The following is a 22,838-nucleotide window of genomic DNA, read 5'->3' on the forward strand; positions in this document are numbered from 1 at the left end:
TAACACATAATTATTACCTATGGCACTTTCCAAAAATGCCAAGTTTTTTTTTTTCATTGGTTGCCAAGATGATGACATTTACAGAGTCATAGGAGGGAAGACTTCAAAGACACTTCAGGTAATGACTTTATCCAAAATATATCTGGCATTTACATGGGAAATTATTGCTGCATTTTATCAAAATATAGAGCATTTGACTCGGATTGAATTACATTATTTTCATTGTTTAGTTTCCAGTTGCTGATCTTTCCATCGATGTATGTGGAAATATATTGCAACTTCAGTCATTTGAACTTTGTCTCCTTTGTTTGACTGCAGCACTCTTCTTTATGGAGAGTGCTGCAACAGGGACATTTTGCACATTTACAGGGACATTTTTGGGTAAACTACCCTGTTTACCAAGCAGATCATAAAAAGTAAGTGCTGTGTCCAACTGCTGCTCCTCTCTATCTATTTTCAGGCCGGCAGGTTTTAGTCGATGCAGCCACACATACCAAGCACTCTCTCTCCCAGTCCACCCAGCTCCATGTAGGCATCCTGGAAAGCATCCCTCCAGTTTTCATCGAGTACTTGCTCCTGACCATGGATCATTATGGTACTGCATCTGAAACATTTAATAATACATTCAGTGCATCTACTGCTTACAATAACACCTGTCTGTATGGCAATTATGTTACACAAGAGGACAGAGTAGGTCCTCCAGCTGAATAGAAAACATGACACATGCTCAGTAATTATTGTCTGTGCTTTCAGAGGAGTCATTTCAACATTATTTTAATAACACTCTACTTTCATTTTATAATTATAATAATATTTATGCCAACCTGAAGTAGGAGTAATATTTTACAACAGTGTTGTGCACAGCTTGTCTAAAGGCCCACTAGAGAAACACATGATCTGTTTTTTGAGCTAAACACAGAGAACAGAGGTACCCTTCAGTCAACACTCAACAATATTGGTTTGATTTTATCAGCTAGGAACAAATCATGAATGTTTTATCAACACAATAACAATATTTTGTTCCTTTAAGATTACACTCATCATGAATATATTGATATACGGGCTGCACGGTGGTGTGATGGTTGGCACCGCAGCCTCACAGCAAAAAGGTCAACGGTTCAAGCCTTGGCTGGGGGAGGTTTGCATGTATGAGTGGGTTCTTTACGGGTTCTCCGGCTTCCTCCCACTGTCCAAAGACATGCATGTTAGGTAAATTGGTTATTCTAAATTCTACCTGCTAAAGTGCCGGGTTAGGCTCCAGCTTAACCCCGACCCGTAAGCGGTTAAGATAATGGATGAATGAATGAATACTGATATATCTCAACAGCCTTAGTTCAAGTGTGGGAAAACTTGCAAATAAATTCATAAATACTGGTCATTTAAAGGATTGATGTTATTACAATACAATATATATAATAATAGGAATGAATTGGATACTATGTTAATTTCTCCCAAATTCTCTGTAGTGCTTATCTATTACCACTTGCTCCAATCCCATATGCATGCATAATAAATCAGTTCACATGTGGCTCCAACTAAATATGTACAGGTCATCTTATAATACAAATCTCTAAGAATTGCAGTAGTTATGGTTATTTTGGAAGCATTTGATTAATGGGCGTAAGAGATTGTGGGCGTTGAGACCTTAACCCTTAAAACAGTGGGTTTATGTTGCATAGAAACCTAATTTTTTTGGAGGCCAGAGAGAGATTTTGTTCCAGCAGGAGGACATGGTGCATTAGCTGTGAACTATTTTCACCAGCAGATTAATACACATTTGATGCTGTAGTGACACTTTGAAGCAGCTGGGTTGTGTATGTAAGATAAAAATCTAAATAAATAGCAGTGTGTGCTCATGTTGATATAGGACCCTGTCACCCATTTGAACAGAGTGGCTACCTGACCTGGTTTTAACAGTTTAGGACAGCTCTGGAAGTTTGTTGCACTGTATAATAAGATATCAGACTTTCACTCCATGGGCTGTCTTTTAAAGCATGGCAATTAATAATGGTCTTTTTTTGATGACACTAAGAAAGAAACATGGATTATTGCCATCCTTTAAGACAAGCATGCTCTTTCTCTGTATCTGCAAAGCAAACAGAAGTGGTAAACAGCTCCAATTTGGCCCAGCTTTTCCCTTTGAGACATCTAATCAATAGATTATTGATTGACAAACCTGTCCAGGATCCTTTCTGGCGCTCCCTTCATGACCAGAATATAACCAGAGGGATTCTCCTCCACTTCATGGATAGACAGCTTTGAAGAAAGAGAAGAAGAACAGCAACACTGGTCACATGACAGCACTTCCTTTCTGAAAATGATCCAGTCTGATGTTACGTTGTTAAAGAAAGGAGGTTCTCGTTCTAGACATTGTTTCTGCAGTGTTACCAAACAAAGAAAAATCCCATGTCTGTGACAGAATTTTGTGACGCTTCTGTCAGATTTTCCAAAGTGATTCCAAATAAAAGTCCCACTGGAGATGACTTGACAGAATGCACATTGAAAGTCACATGTTTTACCTTCTGTTCATGTATCATTCATCCACTCTCACATGTATTCTTGTGTGTTACACCTTTTATCACCCTTTCCCTAACATAAGCCGCCACACGTTCTCCCTGATGGTTTGTATCTGAGTCACAGCATATCTAATCTCAGATAAACAGAGCAAAATAGCTTTTTTTTCACACCCTTAACACAGACATTTTATTTCAAGTCAAGTAACAGGTGCACCAATGTAGGCAGGAAATCTTTTGTTGGCTTTAACATCACTGCTGTGCAATTCATGCTGGTTCAAATCTCCTGGATTGCAGGGTACGACTGAAGCAGAGACACATCCGTAGGATTAGCTTGATGTTGTGCCCTTGAGCAAGATGTTAAAGCTCTGTGTGATGACTTTAAATAGTACAACATGAACTTTTTAGATTTTAATTTAACATAAATAAATAAATTGTGTTGAAACTGGAAATATTTAAGATTTGTGAAATCGACAAGTCACTATTATGGGACAGTTTGTGATTTAGCAATTAAAAAAATGACTTAACTCCATTAAGTCTGTATTTTATCTATTTACTCATGTTTTTACTGCAAATTTAGGAAGAAAACTGGAAGGCTGTGCGTGTTTGATCAATATCTTCAAAACACACAAGTTAAGTGCATTTTTCTCTGGTAACCGTAGCCATTTTTAAGATGTTTTCACAAAAATAAAATTGTCTGTTGTTGTTAGGAATTCCATCACATGCAACAAGCTTTTTAAACAAGAATGTAACTTAAATTGGTCTCTGTTTAAGATCAAAGTGTTATTCTCGTCTTTATGAACACTTTAAAATCAAAGTGTTTGTAGAGATGAGATGTCAGTGAACTAAACAGAGAACAAAAAGAAAGTTTAAGTGCTCTGGGGATCATCTCCATTACTAATTTACTGTCAGAGCATCACATAAAGAAGATAGAGGGTGTGCATTTATTCTTTTCTTTCAAAGAAGGATGTAATTCTGTAAATTTGTGAGTGGAGCCTAATATTGTTAAATAAATGGTCTGCATTATCAGCATGCACTTGTTTTACTTCAGCATATGAAAGTCTTTGCTCCTCTGTTTGGTCAATTTCTAGTGTTTTTATGTGTATGTGCATCTCTGCACCCAGAAACTGTAAGCTTGGCTCGCTACATCACATTTTCATAGGTGAAAGTGCAATAAAAAAAAAGAAAAGTGTGAGGGACGTAGAAAAGAGCAATGACTTTGGCAAATGGTGCAGGGCGAGTGTCAAACTAACAATATCCTGCGTGACAGCCACCGGAGTAATGCTTCCCACCACCCCTTAATTTCTCCTTATGTAAGAGTTTGTGACCAAATGAACTCTAGCAAGACATCAAAAGTGGATTTCATCACATTTCAGCACGCTATGAGACAAACTGAAACTTAAACAGCAGAACAGAATTTGGCTCTCATGTCATGAACACTAATTGCTAATTTTTTTCAGTTTTTTATATTTCAAAACTGCAACATTTAGCACTGTGAATCGATGTACCTTATATTCTGTTATATGACTGGGTTAGCCTCAATGAGAGGTGAACGCTGAGTCAAATAACAGACCCACCAGTGCATCAATAACAGGAGGAAGAAGTTACTAGAGCTGGCAAATTGACAACTAATCATATTAATGTGAATGAAAGCTTTCCAAAAAGCAATGTCTGTAGTGGCAGAGTGTTAATCTGCTAAAACAGAGTGTTCTGTGTGTTCTTATCCTCCTTTTGATGAGGTTTAATAAATGCCTAGGGAAATATTACATTTTTTTTTAAAGTATATAAATCCAGCTGTTTTTTATTTTTTTTATTTTTACCAAATCATGATTCAGAGCCAGAATTTATATGGTGAAAGGAGTCATTTTCAGCTTCTATTTAACGGAAGAGTTACTAACAAATTTCCAGTTGCACAATATACATCTTTTAGCTTTGACTGTACTAAAAAATGTAATTTCTCTGCTCTAAAAGGCAGCAGCAGACAGTTCTCATAGTAACCAGTTCAATATCCAGATTTATAACATTGTGCTCCAAGATCTGGAGCTTTTCCCTGGTCAGCTCTGCAGTGTGGCATGCTGTGCACCTTCCAGGTATAAATGCAAAGCAGGGTGTCACCTTGAAAAGAGCATGCATGTTCAGGCTGCCTTCACTGTATGGAAAAAGGTTAAAAATGAATATAAATGAATTGGCCCAAGCATGGGAAAAAAAAATATCTTTTTTTAGATGTCTTAGAATGTGTGCAAACTGAGTACTAAAAGAACTGTATTAAAATGAGTTAATAAAAGATAAAAGAAAAGAAAAAGGGTAAAGCTGATTATTCCACCAACCAATAATTATTGCATTAATTCTTTCTTTAATTAATTAAATGAAGTCACTTTCAGGCAATAACATGAGCCGGTGTTAAAGGAAAGAATGTTCGTCTGTTTTAAGGCTTGTTGGCTGGATAAAATGAGACATGACCGGCACCTCAGGCAAGTCGGCAGCAATTTCCATTTACATAAAATTCCATTTGAAAACAGACAATGAGACTGTAAACAAAATGCAAAACTTGTGATTTTACTGCAACTCCAGCACAAAGCCTTCATGAGACACGAGTTCCGTTCAGTACCTGGTACTTGTTGGTGGAGTTGAAGGGGATCTCTGTCACTTTGGGGTTTCTGGCTCTCATGTCACGAACACTCCCGCAGCACAGCTCGATGCATTTCAACAGAGCTGACTCTGACGCGTCCCCCGCTGCGTCCCTCTGGGGAAACGTACACAGGAAGACATTAGCGCAGTCACTCACATATGCCTATTAAAAAGATTGTGTTGTCTGCCCCTCTGTAGCAGAGAAAAAGCTTTTGGATTATGTGTTATTTAAAGGATTAAAACTGTGTAAGAGGTTGTCATTAATGATGCAGGTAAGAGGGTCAACTGTGTTCGTGCTTGCGATGAGGCCAAAGGCTCCTTTGTTTCTTTGTTTTAAAGTTATGTAAAAGTTTTGAGTTAGTAATAAAAGTGCAAAACCTTGTTTTATTCTTCAATTAGGGGGGATAAATAATTCGAATAAAGCAAAAAAGTGTGACAGTCAGTTGTATGATTGTACAGTTTGTCAAGTGCAGCTGCAACATTTTTTTCCTAATAATGGCATGCAGAGATCCTCTGCAGACATTAGATACTATATTTTAAATAGAGAAGATTAAAACTGACTAATGGGTGTCAAAAACCTGCAGATTATTATTTCTGTGCATCTAAATGTGACTGAATTTCTCATTTAAAGGAGCTTTATGAATTTAAATGTGAGCAGATTATTGCAGTTGCATGTTGAAAAGTTCCAATTTACAAAGCTTTGACTAGATGTACTTTCCTTCATTTTTGTTTGTGTACTTTTTGGAGATTTACTGTGCTCAACATCTGATAAAGCTTCTTACTGATGCTTTGATAATCAGTAAAACTTGTCTTTTTTAACATCTCCACGAGGATAACAGCAATTCTTGGAGCTGGTTTATTATAATCAATGCTGAACTGATGACCTGATGCCAAATATACATGCGTAGGCGAAAGCGAGACAAGGAATTTCTCTTTGTTTCTGTTTATTCATTCATGAACAGACATAAAACAAGGACACACGCTCTGAAAGATTTGTCCTTGTTTGCACCTTTTCATGAATGAATAAGTAGACGGAGGAAATTCCATTTCTCTGTTTTTATGGGTGCATATGGGGACTTCTTTTAGTAATGGTAGCCCTCACTGCTGCATTTGAAGGCTGTCAGGAGACAGATCTGTTACTTAATGCAGGGAGGAAGCCCAGGCATCTCAACGCAGCAGCAGCGGCATCTGCTCCCACCACGGAGGATGCTGTAATCCCCATCACTGTGGGTCACGGTCAGAATTTCTTCAGGTCAATATAGCACAGGTTGGAGGATAGTGCTTGGTAGAACATACGGTTACTCCTGACTTACCTACCCAGCTGAGTGTGTGTTTGTGTGCCAGTGTGGGGGAGTTATTTCCAGGGGTGTATTAGATTATTCTCTGTGTGTGTCTGTTTATGTGTGAGAGGAAGGTTAAGTGTGTAAGCCAGTGTGTGTGAAGTGCAGCTGTGTCAAGTGCAGCTGACAAATTATTTTATGGGTTATTTATTTCTTTCCTCTTACTAGGGCTGCTGTGTAATGACCACATGAAATAAGTCAAAGTATTTGCTCAATTGCTGTGCTTTTATGCACTTTTAAAGTACTTGTACATGTTAGCACAATGCTTCATGCTGTACATGTACTTCAGTTATTGCAGTAAGTCAGGGATCTTAAACTCTGGTCCTCGAGGGCTACTGTCCAGCAGGGTTTAGATGCTTCCCTGCTCCAACACACCTTATATAAATATGATGGATCCAACAGTTTGTTGTCAATTTCTGCACAGTGACCTGAGTCACAGAATTTGAGTCGGGCTGTTGAAGCAGGGAAACAAAAAAAAAAAAAAAACCTGCAGGACAGTGGCCTGTTGTAGTGGAGTAGTTCATGTCCATCCTGGTAGCTTTAATTTTTTTTCTGCACCATTTCATAAATGAAACATGTCTGAGGCTATATGTTGATGAATATTTTAACTATGATTTTTATCAAAGGACAGAAAAGGGCTCAGGCAGAATGCATCATTTGTGGCAGGAAGGTAGCTAACAACAAAAGCCAAGCACAGTTTCAGAGATTCTGCAGCTTTTTGGAAGTTGCATAAAGGGAGCCACTGCCTTAGCGGACCAGAGTTTGAGCTCTAGGCCAATAATAAAGCTTTTTTATATTTATTTTATATTTCAAATAATGGTTTCGTTGTTTATGTATGTACTGTATTTTTGGTTTTATACTCCCTGTCCACTAAATTTTCAGAGAAAAATTTCAGACTTTTTAACTGCTTCCTTTTCAGATCAGGACCTAAAGTGAGAGAAATTGTGATGATGAAATATTGTCTTTTTTCACAAATTTATTTCCCTAAACTTGTACTGAACTGGAGAAAACGGATGCTAAAATTTGCTCCACCATTAACTGGTAGTCAGCTGCAAAACTAGCTGAATCTGAGGGAGATAAGTTACTGTACTAAAGATGTCCTGAATGACCTTCATCCAGGGACATCTGGCTGAAACTGTATGTGTTTTTCTCAGGATTCACACTGTTCATAAAATTTTTTCTAATGTAAACATCTTGATAATGTGCATGTACTTCTTTGCATTAAAACGAATGGGTAAATTTTTTTTTTTTTTTTGTTTATAGGTTTTTATGCTGCTATTTTACTGGTAAATTGGGCTGTATGTAGCACCTGAACTAACACTCCTGACACCCCTGGGCTACAAAGTACTAACTTAGGGCACTGAATACTTGAACACATTTACGTTTTCTGGTTTATTGTCCTATTTCCTGTTTTCCTTCACAATTAAAAATATGATGCACCTTTAATTGTCATTACATATTCATACATTACCATATTACTGCTTTGCCTTGCAGGAGGCATCTGTAAACTTATTCTACCACTGCTTATTTTTGAGCGATGGCACACTTGACACATCCCTTATGTTGTTAACTTCACCCTACTGGCAAACCATGTAGGCAAAAATCATCTCTCATGAATTATGTGCATGCATTAGTTGATCCAAATCTATTAGAAAAAAGAGCCTGATCACAATGCCCTTGCATTAATCTAAATGGATTGCTTCCTACTGCTTTAAAGAGTTGAGATAATTCATGTGATTGGAGGATAGTGCAGAGGTTTTGGAAAATTGCTGTTGTGAAGTGAGTGATGAAGGCCGATACCATCAGGATGGGGAGGTCCTCCTGTCCGGCTTTGAAATCAGCTCTGTTGCAAAGGCCAGCCACGCGAGACAGAGCATGCCAAGTACCAGAGCTCTTGTCAAAACACGAACCTGCGAGAATAGTGAGGAAAATGTGTTAGACTTTTTTCTTTTTCTTCTTTTTTTATAGCACGGTTCATGCAGAATTTATGCTACTGACTTAACTCTCGGTTCACAGAGTAGCACTGGATATTGCAGCTAAATAACAGCATTGGGGTCAGTTTAGCTGAGCAATCACTTTTTTCTTGACAGATGTGATTTTTCAATTCCCCGCTCTGGAAAATGGCATTCATTTTTAAATAGAATGCCCGCTAAATAAAAACTGTTTGGAGATTGCTTGTATCAAAATTTCAGCCCTCCCACCCAATCAAACTGAAAATGACCTCCACTCGCTGCCGGAGCCTGCATTCATTTTTCATATTTGCCCTGGACTTCATGGAGCATTCACTGTCACTGTTACTGTGTGAACAGATTGGCAGTGTGCGGCTAGAGCTGTTCAGGTTGACACAGTGAGGTGCAAAAAGCTCACGAACCTGCAACAGCGGCAATAGGGCTCCTGCTGAAAAATTAAGCCTGCTCTGTCTTTATTTAGTACGTGCACACTATTCATTGTGTGAGTACACAACTCTCTGACTCAATTCTTATTAGTATTCATAGAACATCTTTTTATTTATTTATTTTTCTGCCAAAGCTTTTGGTTATTGCTCGAGGCTTCTTTAAAAATTTGGCTTGAGTTTTTCCTGCTTGGTGGGGAGACAGGAATCGGATTGGTTCTGCAGCAGCAGTCCTGTCAAGGAAATCTGGTAAAAAGCATTTTTATAGCTGTGGGTTGTGCCACCCACTGCAGACTGATTCTCAATTAATCCAAGTGGCAGAGTGAACAGCCACATTTGCTGGCGGTGTGAATATTGGACAGATGAATGTCAGCAGGCGGTTCTACTCCCCTTTGCATTCCCTTACACTCTCCCTTTCCTTGTTTTATCTGCCATTCCCTCCACCTTTATTATTTCTTCTTCTTCTCCTCCTCCTCCTTACCAGTCTGGTCCTCTGTGGTGTCCGCTTCATGGATCTGGTTGTCGAACCACATGTGGGCCACAGTCATGCGGTTCTGGGTCAGCGTGCCTGTCTTGTCGGAGCAGATGGTGGAGGTGGAGCCGAGAGTCTCCACAGCCTCCAAGTTCTTTACCAGGCAGTTCTTCTTGGCCATTCGCTTGGCAGTGAGAGTCAGACACACCTGGGAGGACAGAGGGTGGCGATAGTGGGAGGGCCGGAATAAAGGAAGGAAGAATGAGGAGAGGTGAGGATGGATGATTGTTAGTCGGCGAATGTGGACGCAGCAGTGCGTTCAAGTGTTTGTGCATGTGAACCCATGCATGGTCCAGGTGTCTGATGAGTGTGTGTGTAGTTTTGGTTGGCTGGTTAGCAGCAGGTGAACACGGAGATAAAAATACAACGAACAGACATATTCCATATGTTGGAAGGGATACATCAACACACATTAATTCAAGCTGGTCGCATCAGCCAGATTCCAGTGAATATGCACAAACATTACCTCACATAACTCTCAAGTGAACACAACTAAAGCAATCCATTCACCGGAAGTTCATCTAATTTCTGTGACCACTGAAATGTCGACTGATGGGATTTTAAATGCCAGCTGGCACCCTCCTCAGCTCACCCCCTTTACTGTTGTAGAAATACTTAACCATACCTCAACATTGGAACCACTTCCAGATTTGATTGTAAATCACTTTTCTGGGTTCTTTAACATCATTAGAGCTTCACATTACATTCACAGAGGGTAAACCAGTGTGCACATAGGTACAAATGTAAGTAATAACACTGATGATGGCTTAGATCCATTTAGATTTGCCAGTAAATGATCACAGTGAGCCAGAAGGCACAATACCAGAGCCTGGGAACTGGCACACTTAGAGCTGCACTAATCTATATTTTTGTGTCAACAATAGATCACATGGCAGTGCATAATGTGAAAGCATCTGCTCAGCAAGAAAAGCTGATGATAAATCTAAAACTGCTTCTGTCATTTTCATCAGCTCTATATAGCTTTTCAACCTCTTTTAGTTAATTATTTTGGTTTTGGTGAAGAATTGAGCAGCCTGAGCCAGCATCAAGCAAAGACAGAAACAGACAAAACTAACCACCAACGAGATAAAATGCTGCACATTTGCCTGAATTAACATTAAAATGTGAAAACTTATTTTCTTCTCATGATGTTTTGTTTTCTGAGGTACAAACACAATGTCTTTTAGCATCTGTGCCCTGCCTCATGAGACCAGACGGCGTTCCTACACTATTCTGGAGTTTTTACTTATTAATAAAAAATAAGGTCCTGAAAGGAAGTTAGATGGGAGGAGGCAAAAAAGTCATGTAATACCACTGAAAGGTGACTTTCAGACAAGTTTTAGACATTTTTTCCATTTATTTGCTTTCTGTTTCTGTTTCCTTTACTGTTTCCTTAAGTCTTTAGGTGAAGTTTACGAATTAAAACTTCTTAGACTTAAACTTCTTAACACTTTTTCCTAGTAAGGGTTTAGATTATTAAAATTAAATTTAAAGCAAATAAAATTTCTTGTCTTGCTTATCTAATAATGTCCTCTAGTGTTTGTTTGCTGAATCAGCTATGCTGCACGTTCAAAATGGCCACTGTGTTGATATCTAGTTGCTATATATATATATATATATATATATACATATATATATATATGTATATATATATATGTATAGTGTGGTGCCATGAAGCAAACCCAGCTGTAATGTGATGCCCTGGGTTAGAAAGAAAAGTTGTGAAGTGTTGATTCTCAGCTCTGATGTATGTGTAAAGTGAATGTCTGTGTGACGTTAAAATGAGTCAGAAGCACAGTTTTAAGTTCAGAAACTCATGTGATGTTGCTTTAAAATCATCAGGTTAAGAAAGAAAAACCACTTTGTTAGATTTAGGGCGCATTCACATCAAGATAGTCTGGGGAATTCAGTTCGATTGGGAGTGGCATCAAACCACATGAACAATGCCACATAGTTGCAACAACTGCTCGATAGGGGTAGTATTCCTCCAAAAAACCAATGACCAACAAGAAAGAAGAAAACCCAGCTCGTTGATTGGCCAGAGCCTAGAAGCTTGTATACTGCAAGTAAACAATGAAGCAACAATAAGTTTAAGCAGTCTTGTGATTTTACTTTGGTGTTGAAACCTTGCTTACAAAACAGCAGTACGTGATGTAGTCTAAACGCAGGGGGATATTTTTCAGCTTGCTAATATCTGCACAAGAACATGTAAAATCTGTATACCAGTTGGCTTTTTTCTTTTCTTAGTCTTAGCAGTGTTGACCTATCACACATAAGTGAGCTATTTTAGCTTATAAAATCAAGTCCAGAAATGTTGGTAACTGTCCTGAAAGGTAATGAGCTAATAAACATATAAATTGGTTACCCAGATTTATGTGGCTCTTAATGACAATGACAAGCAGCTTTAACTACTGATGAGACTATATGCAATCAGAAGGTATTTAGCAATAAAATTTCAAAGAATAAACTAAGAACTTTGGTCCATTCATCATTGATCTCCATCTTCATGTTCGTTACTTCTACTACAGCCATTTATGGCTCTGCTTTACAATACAAACAAAGTCACAAAGTAAAAGTTACAACTTAAGCTGCTAGTCTACCCAATCATTTTTCTGAAAATATTACAACTAGTCCTTAGCCTGCATGGGAATGTGGTCAATAATAAGCTGCAGTGCCAATTGTCCTCTTATATAGCAAGAAAGAATAAAAATAATTTCCTTCCAACACTTTCAAATGCTTAGAAAGAGCTTAATGATGCATTTTTGAGTAAACATCTGTTAAATTGATACTTTTTTTTACATAAATCAGTAACTTCACACACTACTCACCGTCACAGTGGCCAGCAGCCCCTCAGGGACATTGGCTACGATGATGCCAATGAGGAAGATGACGGCCTCAAGCCAGGTGTAACCCAGTACAATTGACAGGATGAAGAAGGAAACACCAAGGAAAACTGCCACACCAGTGATGATGTGGATAAAGTGTTCAATCTCGATGTTGATGGGTGTCCGACGGACTTCCAGCTCAGATGCCAGAGTGGCGATGCGACCCATCACTGTTCGGTCACCAGTGGCTATAACGATGCCACGGGCTGTACCTGGCAGGAGATAGGACTTTATGTTAGACCAAACCAAAATTTAGGTGCATTATAAAATTTCAGCTTAGACTCAAAATAAAACAAGGGAGCCTCAGATGAGTTATTACTTTTGTTATTCTGTACATTGATCTATAACAGTAGCTAGTCAACAAGGCATCTGTATTTTCCTTTGAAGGGTAGCTCTCTAAATGTAAAGTCATTATAGATTAGTTATAGCTTTCAACATGGTGACAGATGATCTGATCTTCCTTCCCAGAGTGGAAGCAAAGGGAAAAATAAGAGTGTAAGTGTGGAAAACACTGCAAAAGTTGAGTGCTGTATTTTGTAAACAGGAAGGAAGCCTGATGGGGTGATGGCTGGATGTAGAACAGTGATAGATGGAGGTGAATTAGAGGTGTTGGCTGGTGATTGATGGCTGGCCGACTGAACAGATGCCGGACTTAGTGAGTGAAGAAAGAATCGGGAACGCTTTAAAGACAAATGATCCAACCACAGACCTTCCTATCAGCAGTTTTTATAGTGACTACTTTATTAGTTGAAATACAGCAATCTACTGTGATGTTAGTATCACTGACAGCTGAAGTGAGTAACATTGATCGTCTCGACTCAATGCAAAGTTCTGCTGAGAAACCATTTATTGACATAAATATAGATGTCACTTTGAAATTCACCACCCCACTTATGGCATACCCGCATAATTTGGTGTGTTTTCAGGGGCCTTGCAGATCTGTCACTTGACGCAGCAAATGGAGCAGTGCCACCGGAAACTGGAGGAGGGGCAGTGTTGAGCAGTATGGCTGACATGTAACCAGCGAAAGGAACAAACCAGAGAAATAGTGGAACAGGAAGAAGAAGAAGGAGAATATAGACATAGGCTGTGTCCGAATGTGCACCCTACTCCCTACATAGTGCCCTATATAGGAGTCTTGCCATTTTGTAGAGGTATCCGAATGTCCAGAGAGAAAAAAAGTAGGGCACTCAAATTTACCCACAAAGCATCTTGAAAATTAGTGAGCATCGATGGTCACTAGATGGGTCAATATAGACCAGGGCTACTCAATTCGGTCCTACGAGGGCCGCAATCCAGCAGGTTTTCCATGTATCCCTGCACCAACACACCTGAGTCAAATTAGGTGGCTCTAACAGCCAATCAGGTTCTACATAATGACTCATTAATTTGACTCAGGTGTGTTGGTGCAGGGATACATGGAAAACCTGCTGGATTGCGGCCCTCGTAGGACCGAATTGAGTAGCCCTGATATAGACCACAATGCATTGCAGGCAGAAGCTCAACATGGTGCAAGGATTATTTATTGAATAGATATGCAACAAAAAATAAAATACAACATAAAGAAAAATAATAAAAATATTTACACACAACTTTCTATCGGATTTAGAATGCCATGGTGACGGCTGGTAGTCACATGGTCTGCGGCGAAGAAAAAATAGGCAACTTCGTGACCGAATCGCTAAGAGAATGAGTGCACTATGTAGTGTGCTATATAGTGCAGCCCTATGTAGTGAACGAGGGGTTAGGGAGTAGGGTGGACACTCGGACACAGTCATATACATGACGAAGAGGGCAGAAATTGTAGACATGGTGGGTTGCCATATGGCAGGAGCTGTTGAAGAAAGGCTGTGTGAGTTTGTCAGCCAGTTGCAAACAACTTTATAGCTTCGATTACCGCCACAAACCGATGTCTGAAACTGATGTCAGTACGTGGAAGTGAACTCGGAACTCAGCACTGCCCACTTGTAGATGGATTTACTTAACCACCAGGGCAACATAAAAAAAACACTGAAGCATGAGGATGGCAACGAATGACAACATTTGAAACAGACGTAGGGGAGCATAAATAGGCCTTAAAATACTGTTGCAAATGTAAAGAAAACATTCATGGCAACAGCAGGAGGAGTAGGAAGACCCCAGCATTTTGACGCAGTGTCACGGTTTCTGGGTTTTGGTGGGTGTTTTGATCATGGTTTAGGATTTTGGTTTGGTTTGGTTCATGTTTAGTTCGGTCTTGTTCTTGGTTTATAGTTCTTGTTATGTTCATGCTTTAGGTTTCAGTTTTGTCATGTTTGGTTTTCCCTCTTGTGTTCCTCTGATTTCTGTTCTGCCTCATTAGATCACCTGGCTTGATTTGTCATCCACTTCACCTGTGTCTTGTTACTCCCTCTGTGTATAAGTACTCCTGGTTTTCAGTCACTCCTTGTCAGATCCTCTCATTTGGTCATGTGTGGTTTAGTTCGTTGGATTTATCCCGGTCTTGAGTTCTGGGAATAAACCAGTCACCGACACCATTTCTGCCTCTGACTGCCTGCAATTGAGTCCTCTCCTCCTCCGACAGCCGCCATTCATGACACGCAGTCCTTTTAACTGCCCAGATACTAATTCAACAGAGCATCCTCAGCATGTGAAGGAACAGGGGAAGCCCTTTCCCTGCAACCCTTGGGACAACAATGACAATGTCTCTGCATCAGACAAAGATGTCCCCTGTCTGTTGTTTTGGCAACTCAGCACATATTGTCGCTTGGTCAAGAGCCCCATGCATCGGTTTCTAAAGCAGGGGGAACTGCTCTGCAGCTGGATATTGGCAGTTATCTCTCTGGAGGATAAGTGAAGCGCTGCTTTTGCCAACAGCAAACGGTGACAGGAAAACATCATTCTATAGTAATAATTAGCACAGGCTGTATGAGAAGATGAGGGAGAGGAAAAGCACTTCACTTCAAAACAGATGACTTGCGTTCCAGCCTTGAGATTTTTTTTTCTCACTTTTATCTGTTACTGTCTTTTTTTTTGTTTTGTTTTTTCCTCCTGGTCAGTGGTGTAGTGGTGTCTGAAGAGGTTATAAACTCTTCATTGTTTTTTTTGTTTTGTTTTTTTGCAAATGCAAATCCATGTAAAACCCCAAATATATATATATATATATATATATATATATATATATATATATATATATATATATATATATATATATATATATTACACATCAGTAGAAAACTACCTCCATGCACGCTGAAAACACAAATAGGACTGGAAATTATGTAGTGTAAATGCATGTGAAACTTTGCAACACCTCACATGTGGTGCCCTACATCCTCATCAGACCTCAAGAAATAACAACCACTTGTATGGAGGTGTACTTGCTGTCTAGTGGATGTAATCTCTGTGTCTTTTTGAACAAGATAAATTTTGGAAAGTTTTGCTTTAGGAGACCAAATAATTTTAAAAGACTCAGCAACACAAACAGAAAACAGAGGTCTGCCATTGTTGTTGTTGTTGTTGTTGTTGTTGTTGTTGTTGCGCTGTTTGTGGGTGTAAACAGGACCTAAGTACAAAAAAGCAAAATGATGCAACAGATGTCATTGTCGCCAAAAGATTCCAGTTTACGTTTACACAGACAAGATTCACCTTGTGTTTTTAGAAAATCCACTCTGGAGCCCATTCTTAAACCTTTTGTCCACCCAAAACTTTGTTACCATGTAAACGAGAGGCCTTGGAAACATCTAAGGGTCATTGTGTAAAGGGGCCTCAGGTGTAATGCTAACATGCACAAAATTAGGCTGCACATACAGTATGAGAGGCAATTTGGAATATTTTAGCAGAGAAAGTTTTCCTTTTCTATTAAAAGGTCAAATAAAGAGTTTGAAAAACCAAAATTGGCATGAATGAAAGTTGTAAACTAAAGAGTATATCGCCATGTAAATCTGTCTATTAAACTGATGGTTATTGGACCTGCTTTAAGAATTCTTAAATGCAAACCTGCCAGATGCAGCAGAAAAGACAGTGTAAAAAAGTCATGTAGGTGTTACTCATGGTTGTAAGTGATTGTCCCGTGCCCTGCAACACTTAAAAAATGGCAGCGGTTACAGATAAACCACGTGTGCAGACCGGATGTTCAGGGTGAAGAGACTTAAGTAAGATGCATGCACAACAAAATTCCTTTAAGTGAAAACTAATAAAATGGAATTTTTAATGTCTTTTACTCAGCAGCTCCACTGAATGAGGATGCAACATAACTGGGCTTTTTATTTTACAAATATAATTAACTGTTCACTCCATATACAACTCTCATCAGAATTGGAATATAGATGCTGAGGTTGTATACTATCACATTAAAATCGCTTAGATGACTGACAGCAACTAACAGTCTCCCATGACTCAGTTCTAAATGGAAACACTCATTATTAATCCTCCTGCAATCAACATTTACTCCACACTGTGCTGTAGGATGGAGGGATGAAAGGCCAGATCAAATTGTGTACTGAAACATGTTCATGGTTGGGTGGTAAAACAAAACAACGTTGATCTCCAGATGGCTAAAAGACAGAAATCCAGAGGCAAGAAGAGACAAGCGTGGCCAGATGTGGCCTACTGACCCTCAACGCAGTTGGTGGAAAAGAAACAGATGTTTCGGGTCTCCAGAGGATTGTCGTGTGTGAACTCCGGGGAGCGAGTCTGAGGCTCTGATTCTCCCGTCAGAGAGGAGTTGTCCACCTTGACAGGGAAGAGGGATGGAAAAAAATGAGAGACAGAATCACAGCAAAAGGAAGAGAGGTCAGATTTACAAGATTATGGCAAATGTAGTGATACATCACTCTTCTTATGTCAAAACTGTGTTCTGGTGAAGGTACTTTTACCTTTAGCTTCTGCAAAGTTTGATTTAAATCACAATCATCAAGTTCAAAATGCTTCACATTAGAAAAAAAGACACGGTCCAGCAGCTGTAAGCAAGATTAAAAAAAAAACCTAAAGATTCACAAGGGAAGACTGACAGAAGTTGCCTCCACTAAGAGCCACTCAACAATCATGTTAGAAAGTGTGTTTGTGAAGCCTCGAAGGCAAACAACAAAATTGACTAAACTAGAGCATATTGAGGATGATGGAAATGTAGTCATGACGATATGCTACCTACAGGAACAGGGCTGAATGAACATGAACAACGCTAGTGCTCAGTTAACTTCTCATCAAGTCAAACTTGGAACAAATGTTTAGGTTTATTCAAAGATAGCAAACCTAATGTCATTCCTATTAGGCTATAGATGTTACTTGCACTCATTTTTCATTTAATGGTTATTTTAGTCCGTGTTTTAAAGAATGTTCTGAAAACATATAGTCTTAATAAAGAAGAAACAAAGGCATATTACCTAAACAAATAACAAAACAAACAGTAAGATGGAAAATGATTAACTCTGATTTATGATGTATAATTGTTTAAATTATTTATTTGATTTTTAATATGTTATCATACTTAACCTCCTGACTACCCGTAGTTCAAATTTGTCCTCTGTGGAGGACATTTGTAAACCTGAATATCTCCATCCCCCTGCATGCTATTAAACCAACTCATTTTGTTCTCTAAAGAGAACATTCACGGCTTTTGAATGGGGTGGGGCTTTGGGAACGTCCTGTTTTTCTTCAAGGAAAATGGCATTCATTACCACACTCACATTTTATGAGAAAAGTAAGTACATAATACATAATATTTTTTTTGTGCAAATGTAGTCCTGAAATACTATTGTAATATTTCTTTATGAATCTCTTAAGAAAACATTAAACCATTTTCTAATTGAATATAACAACATTTCACCACAACATTTAAGAGTTTGAGAAATGCCCTCTGTAGTGGACAGTTGTAGTTATTTCCTTCATTTTGTGATATTTTTTTCAAGTAAGAAGAAAGAGATTCACTGTCAGAGGCAGAGAGAATCTTGTGACAAATTGTTGATGGAAACTCAACTATTGAGTTGTCAGCTCAAGATGCAGCATTTGAGCCAGAAACAGAAGCATGTGCATTGATGAGCAAATGGTTTCATTTACCAGTCACTGCCTTGTGCGCCAATATGTGCCAGACAAACCATTTCTGACTGGATTGAAGGTGTTTAATTGGCTGAACCAAATTGTCTGGTCTAAGACTTTGTGGTCTGCCAAGACAAGACCACCTTCAGTGTCACACAGGGAATTGTAGAACAACCTGTCATTCATTTGGCCAAGTCCATTCCCAGAGGAACTCACCTGTTCTTTGACAGGTTCTTTACATCTGTGAACCTCCTGGAAATCTTGATGGAAAAAGGGCTGACAGGGAGTTTCACACAGTGCTGAAGTTGACTTTTTGGTATTTTCATGTATAAATACACTACAAAACAGTGATGTGGAGTTTTCACTCATTCCTCTGTTGACTTCACGGTATTTTCTTTGGGATTTGCTGATTGTTATCAAAGTTCGGTTTTACGTGTTTGATGCTGCGACGTCCAATGTAGTGGACACATGATATCTTGAAAATGAAATGTTTTCAGTTTTCTTATTACCCTTCAAACAGTCAGAGAAGAAAAATAATATTGATTAAACAATATTTTTTTTTTCCTGGTAGTCAGGAGGTTAAGGGGAGTGATAGATGGGATGTACAGTATTGTCCTGATTCAGCCTGTTCTCATCCCAGAGCATCAAATACTGACATTTTATGATCAGTGCCAGTACTAAATGGCAATCATTTTAGATATTGTAGAGAACTCTTTTTATGAAGGAGAAGTAGGTTTGGTCTTCATTAGGCATCATCTAAACTAACAAAAATAAATAAATAAAAAAATATCAAAATAAGCACTAGCCATTCTCCCAAAAGGAGATATCTGTAAGAGTGTCTAGTTGGGATTTACTAAAATGCACTTTATCCCAAAAATATATTTCATTTTCTGATAGACTGAGACTGCAAATAAATGAATATATTAAATTTCTTAAAATAGGATTTCTAGATTATCTACTGTTGACACCAGATGTTTTAATAGACAGAAACATCTGGGAAGTGTTCATAGAAAAGTCCATGGATAAAGGCAGCAACTTTAAAAACAGAAGAAAGACTTCACATAAATGAACCATCTACCTTTTGCCAGCTATCATGGGCAAACTACGACGCACCCAAAAGAGTAATCCCAGTTTGTAAAATTAAAGCAAAAAGAGCAAAAATCACACCTGTCTCACCTGGAATTGCAAATGTTAGCTATTTCAAAATTCCGTTTGTAATATAAAACTGAATTTATTATCAGAAAAGATAAAAAAGAGTTACTGTTATCATTCTGAGACCTCCAGTTTCCCCAGGGCCAGCCCCAGCATCCTTTCTATACCTTGCACCCGTTGGAGGAGATCACTCGAACGTCAGCAGGAATCCGGTCGCCCCCTTTGAACTCCACCAGATCTCCTTGCACCACGAGTTCTGCATTGATCTGCATCTTCTCCCCTTCCCGAATCACCATCGCTTGCTGGCATGGAGAAAAAGGCAGAGAGACGGTGGGGATTGAGGGGGGAGACGGAGATTTTCGTACAGAAGGAGGATTTAGTCAGATAAGGAGAGAGGAGCCAGAGGGTGTAGTTGTATATGAAGAGCAGCGATAGAGGAAAAGGAAGAAGAGGGAAAAAGGCAGGTAGGGAAAAAAGTAAGAAAGGAGTGAAAAAAGACTAACTAGATTAAAGAATTAAGCAATCGAACTGCTAGAGGTGGATAACAGGAGGAGAGTTTTTATACAAACTCGCTCACAATTTAACGTTGGCTCAAACATTTATTTTTCTTTGTGTGAGCTTGTTAAGTTTCCACTTAAGTGAGTATGTAAGCCCTACTAGAGGGACAGCTTATTGATTCAGAAAGCTATGAGTCTACACCAGAGCACCATCTAACCTGTGGCACCATTTTCTTGAAGGAGTCCATGATTCGGGAGCTTTTGGCTTCTTGGAAGTAGGAAAAACAACCGGTGATGATGACAACAGCGGCTAGTACCACACCCAGATACAGCTGTAACAGCAGCAGAAAAGGACAGATGGGGGCACAGTGTCATTATCCACTCAGGTTAGGTCATGTGAAACGTGTTAACAATGGCTTAAAACAGAGAAATCTGAAATGCAAAGAAAAGAATTGAGGACAAAGAGAAATTGAAAAGCTCTCACGTTTAAAGAGACTTTGAAAGTCAGGAACTGACTTCTCATTTAATATTCTTGTCATCTTAGACCTTTAGTGTCAGTCCAAGCAAGCATCTGTCTCCCAAACCCAGAGAACGAAGGACTGAAACTCTGGTCTGTAGAGATACTCTGAACTGGAGCCTCTCTTTGTACTCTTTTACTTATGAGACATTCACTCCAGTTTTGTTCTATTTTTTGGTTTCTATTTTCAGTTTTGCAGTGAAAGAGCTGTGATAGGTTTAGCTCTCACTGATGCAAACAAGACAGCCAGTCACTTTGTATTAAAGCATCTGCCAGCCGGTGCACTGTATGTCTTACTCTGCTGGAACATAGAATTCCGAACTCCTGAAAAGTTAGCTTCTCTTTTGGAAAGTACTGCTTTCATTTGACAGCAACAACAGAATCTTTCCCTCTTTTACACTTGAATGGGCTGTGCAAAGTCATCTGAACCAGGAAATATATATGTATCCTCAGAAAATTGTCAGTGTTTACAGCATTTGCCTCCAATTTGGTATTTAGTATAGTTTGCTCTTGCAAGGTTTTTTCATCTCTTCTATGTAGGAATTTTTGCTTTTGCTCACCAGCTGTGTAGATTTAAAGGAGCAACATCTGTCTAAACAGATGACACATAATAATCTACAAATATAAAAAGTAAGGTGATAAATAGTCCTATTTCCACATGTTGATTTAAACATTTAGCATTTTCAGCAGAATTTTAACCATGTCGAGACTGACAACTTAATGTCTTTAAGTTACAATTAATGCACAATGACTAATGAGGATATATTTTCCTCTATTAGACAACAGTCATGTGTTTGGTTCTTTTAGTGTGTTTCATTTTCAAAAAATGGCCTATAAATTTTGCAAAGTGCCAAAGCTGCAGGCAGTCGGGGCTTTGAAGTAGCTCACCATAGCATCCAGCTGTACATACTCTGAATGGGGAGATTTAATCGCAGGGAGATTAAGTTTATCGTGAGTATGCATGTGCATGGTTATATCTACTGTATGTTACTGTAAATTATGCAAGGCTTTAATGCTGACTGGAGCTTGGTTGAAGCTGAATGATGATTGCATAATGAGTCGGAGCTTGTGCTTCTTGTGCTTAGTGGTAGGTCTGAGCATGTTTCCATGCTAATGCCAGGAGTGCAGCCGGTGTCGGTGCTTGCTTTTTACATCAAGCTGATTCTGGGGCTTTCTGCGTCAGTGCTTTTGACTTTTTTTCTGTATTCTATATGTTCGTGAACACTTCTGGTGGTTCATGTGACTAACTGTGTTTCCAATTAGGCCAGAGTTCTTGCAAAGGAGATGAAAATCTCTCAAGCCTATCTTTGTTAAGTAAAGGTCATTAAAAATTTCCCATCTTTGATCTCTGGTTTGACATTCAGAGTGAGTTTAGAATGGGTCATGCAGTCTGTTCTCAAGTATTCTGTGTTGCATATTTTGCAGAACTTTGATGTTTTAACTTTATTTGTGGAATATCTTGCTAACATCTGACAAACTCTGTTTATGTATTTAGGATCTGTTAAGATTTTATCATCAGTGCAGTAGTAACAAATCAATAATCAATATATGTCAGCACAGTAACAGCAGTTGTCCTTGTGCTGTGACTCAGTAAAAAGTAGTTTTTACACAGGAAGATTTTTGCAGGAGAGCACACTGTCATGTGTTTTCTTTTTTGTGGAAATCTACCACACTGTAATGCAGCTACTGATGCTTGATGATGTTCAGCACAACTATAGACTGCTTCCAGGAAAGTAGAGATGCTGTGTAAAATGTAAACAAAGGCAGACACCATTAATTAGCAACTCATTTAAATCATAGGTTTTCATGGAAAGTGATGCAAATACAACATATCAAATTGTTGTTGCAGAATTGCTGTAGAAAAAACAAACCCCAACATCACCTCTCCAATCCACTAAAAACATAAGCAGGAGGGTTTCTTTCCCTTCCGGGTCAACAATATTAAAAGGTGAGCATGCAGCAATGTTTAGGCGATTACATTTTTGTGAAAATGTAATTGCCTATAACTTTAGCTTTTCCCTAACTACACCAAAGATAGCTATGAAAGAATCAGGCTGGAGCATTTTATCACCGAGAGCGAATGAAAGATTGAAGACCAAAAACTCTGCAAAGACAGACATGACCAAAACATGTGTCCCAAAGAAACAGGAGAATACTGACATCTAGGACAGTTTGGTGCAACTTTAGGATATAATTTAGGCAGTCTATCATTAGAACAATGCAACTAATAAATAACCTTAAAGCGAATCTGATGCAGAGAGAGGATGTATGTATTTGCTGCACGGCATTTTTCCTGATGTCTTCTGGTATAGTTTCTCAGATGTCTTCCTCCCATGCTGCCTTGGCTTTATCCCATATATGAGCACA

At 38.8% G+C, this 22,838-nt stretch overlaps 1 protein-coding gene across 1 annotated transcript in view; it reads right to left on the bottom strand.

Annotated features, from left to right (window-relative positions):
* Window positions 1–22,838, bottom strand: part of atp1a2a (ATPase Na+/K+ transporting subunit alpha 2a) — a 49,549-nt gene that overhangs the window by 22,006 nt on the left and 4,705 nt on the right. Inside the window, exons 5-13 of the mRNA XM_041991792.1 lie at window positions 20,173–20,286; window positions 19,625–19,759; window positions 16,886–17,003; window positions 12,234–12,502; window positions 9,355–9,553; window positions 8,282–8,391; window positions 5,122–5,256; window positions 2,177–2,256; window positions 495–604 (exon numbers count right to left, since the gene is read on the bottom strand). Of these exons, the coding sequence (XP_041847726.1) occupies window positions 495–604; window positions 2,177–2,256; window positions 5,122–5,256; window positions 8,282–8,391; window positions 9,355–9,553; window positions 12,234–12,502; window positions 16,886–17,003; window positions 19,625–19,759; window positions 20,173–20,286 (1,270 nt within the window). The remainder of the gene's footprint in view (window positions 1–494; window positions 605–2,176; window positions 2,257–5,121; window positions 5,257–8,281; window positions 8,392–9,354; window positions 9,554–12,233; window positions 12,503–16,885; window positions 17,004–19,624; window positions 19,760–20,172; window positions 20,287–22,838) is intronic.

The sequence above is a fragment of the Melanotaenia boesemani genome, chromosome 8 (genome assembly GCF_017639745.1).
Source record: "Melanotaenia boesemani isolate fMelBoe1 chromosome 8, fMelBoe1.pri, whole genome shotgun sequence".
In the NCBI taxonomy this organism is placed as follows: Eukaryota; Metazoa; Chordata; class Actinopteri; order Atheriniformes; family Melanotaeniidae; genus Melanotaenia; species Melanotaenia boesemani.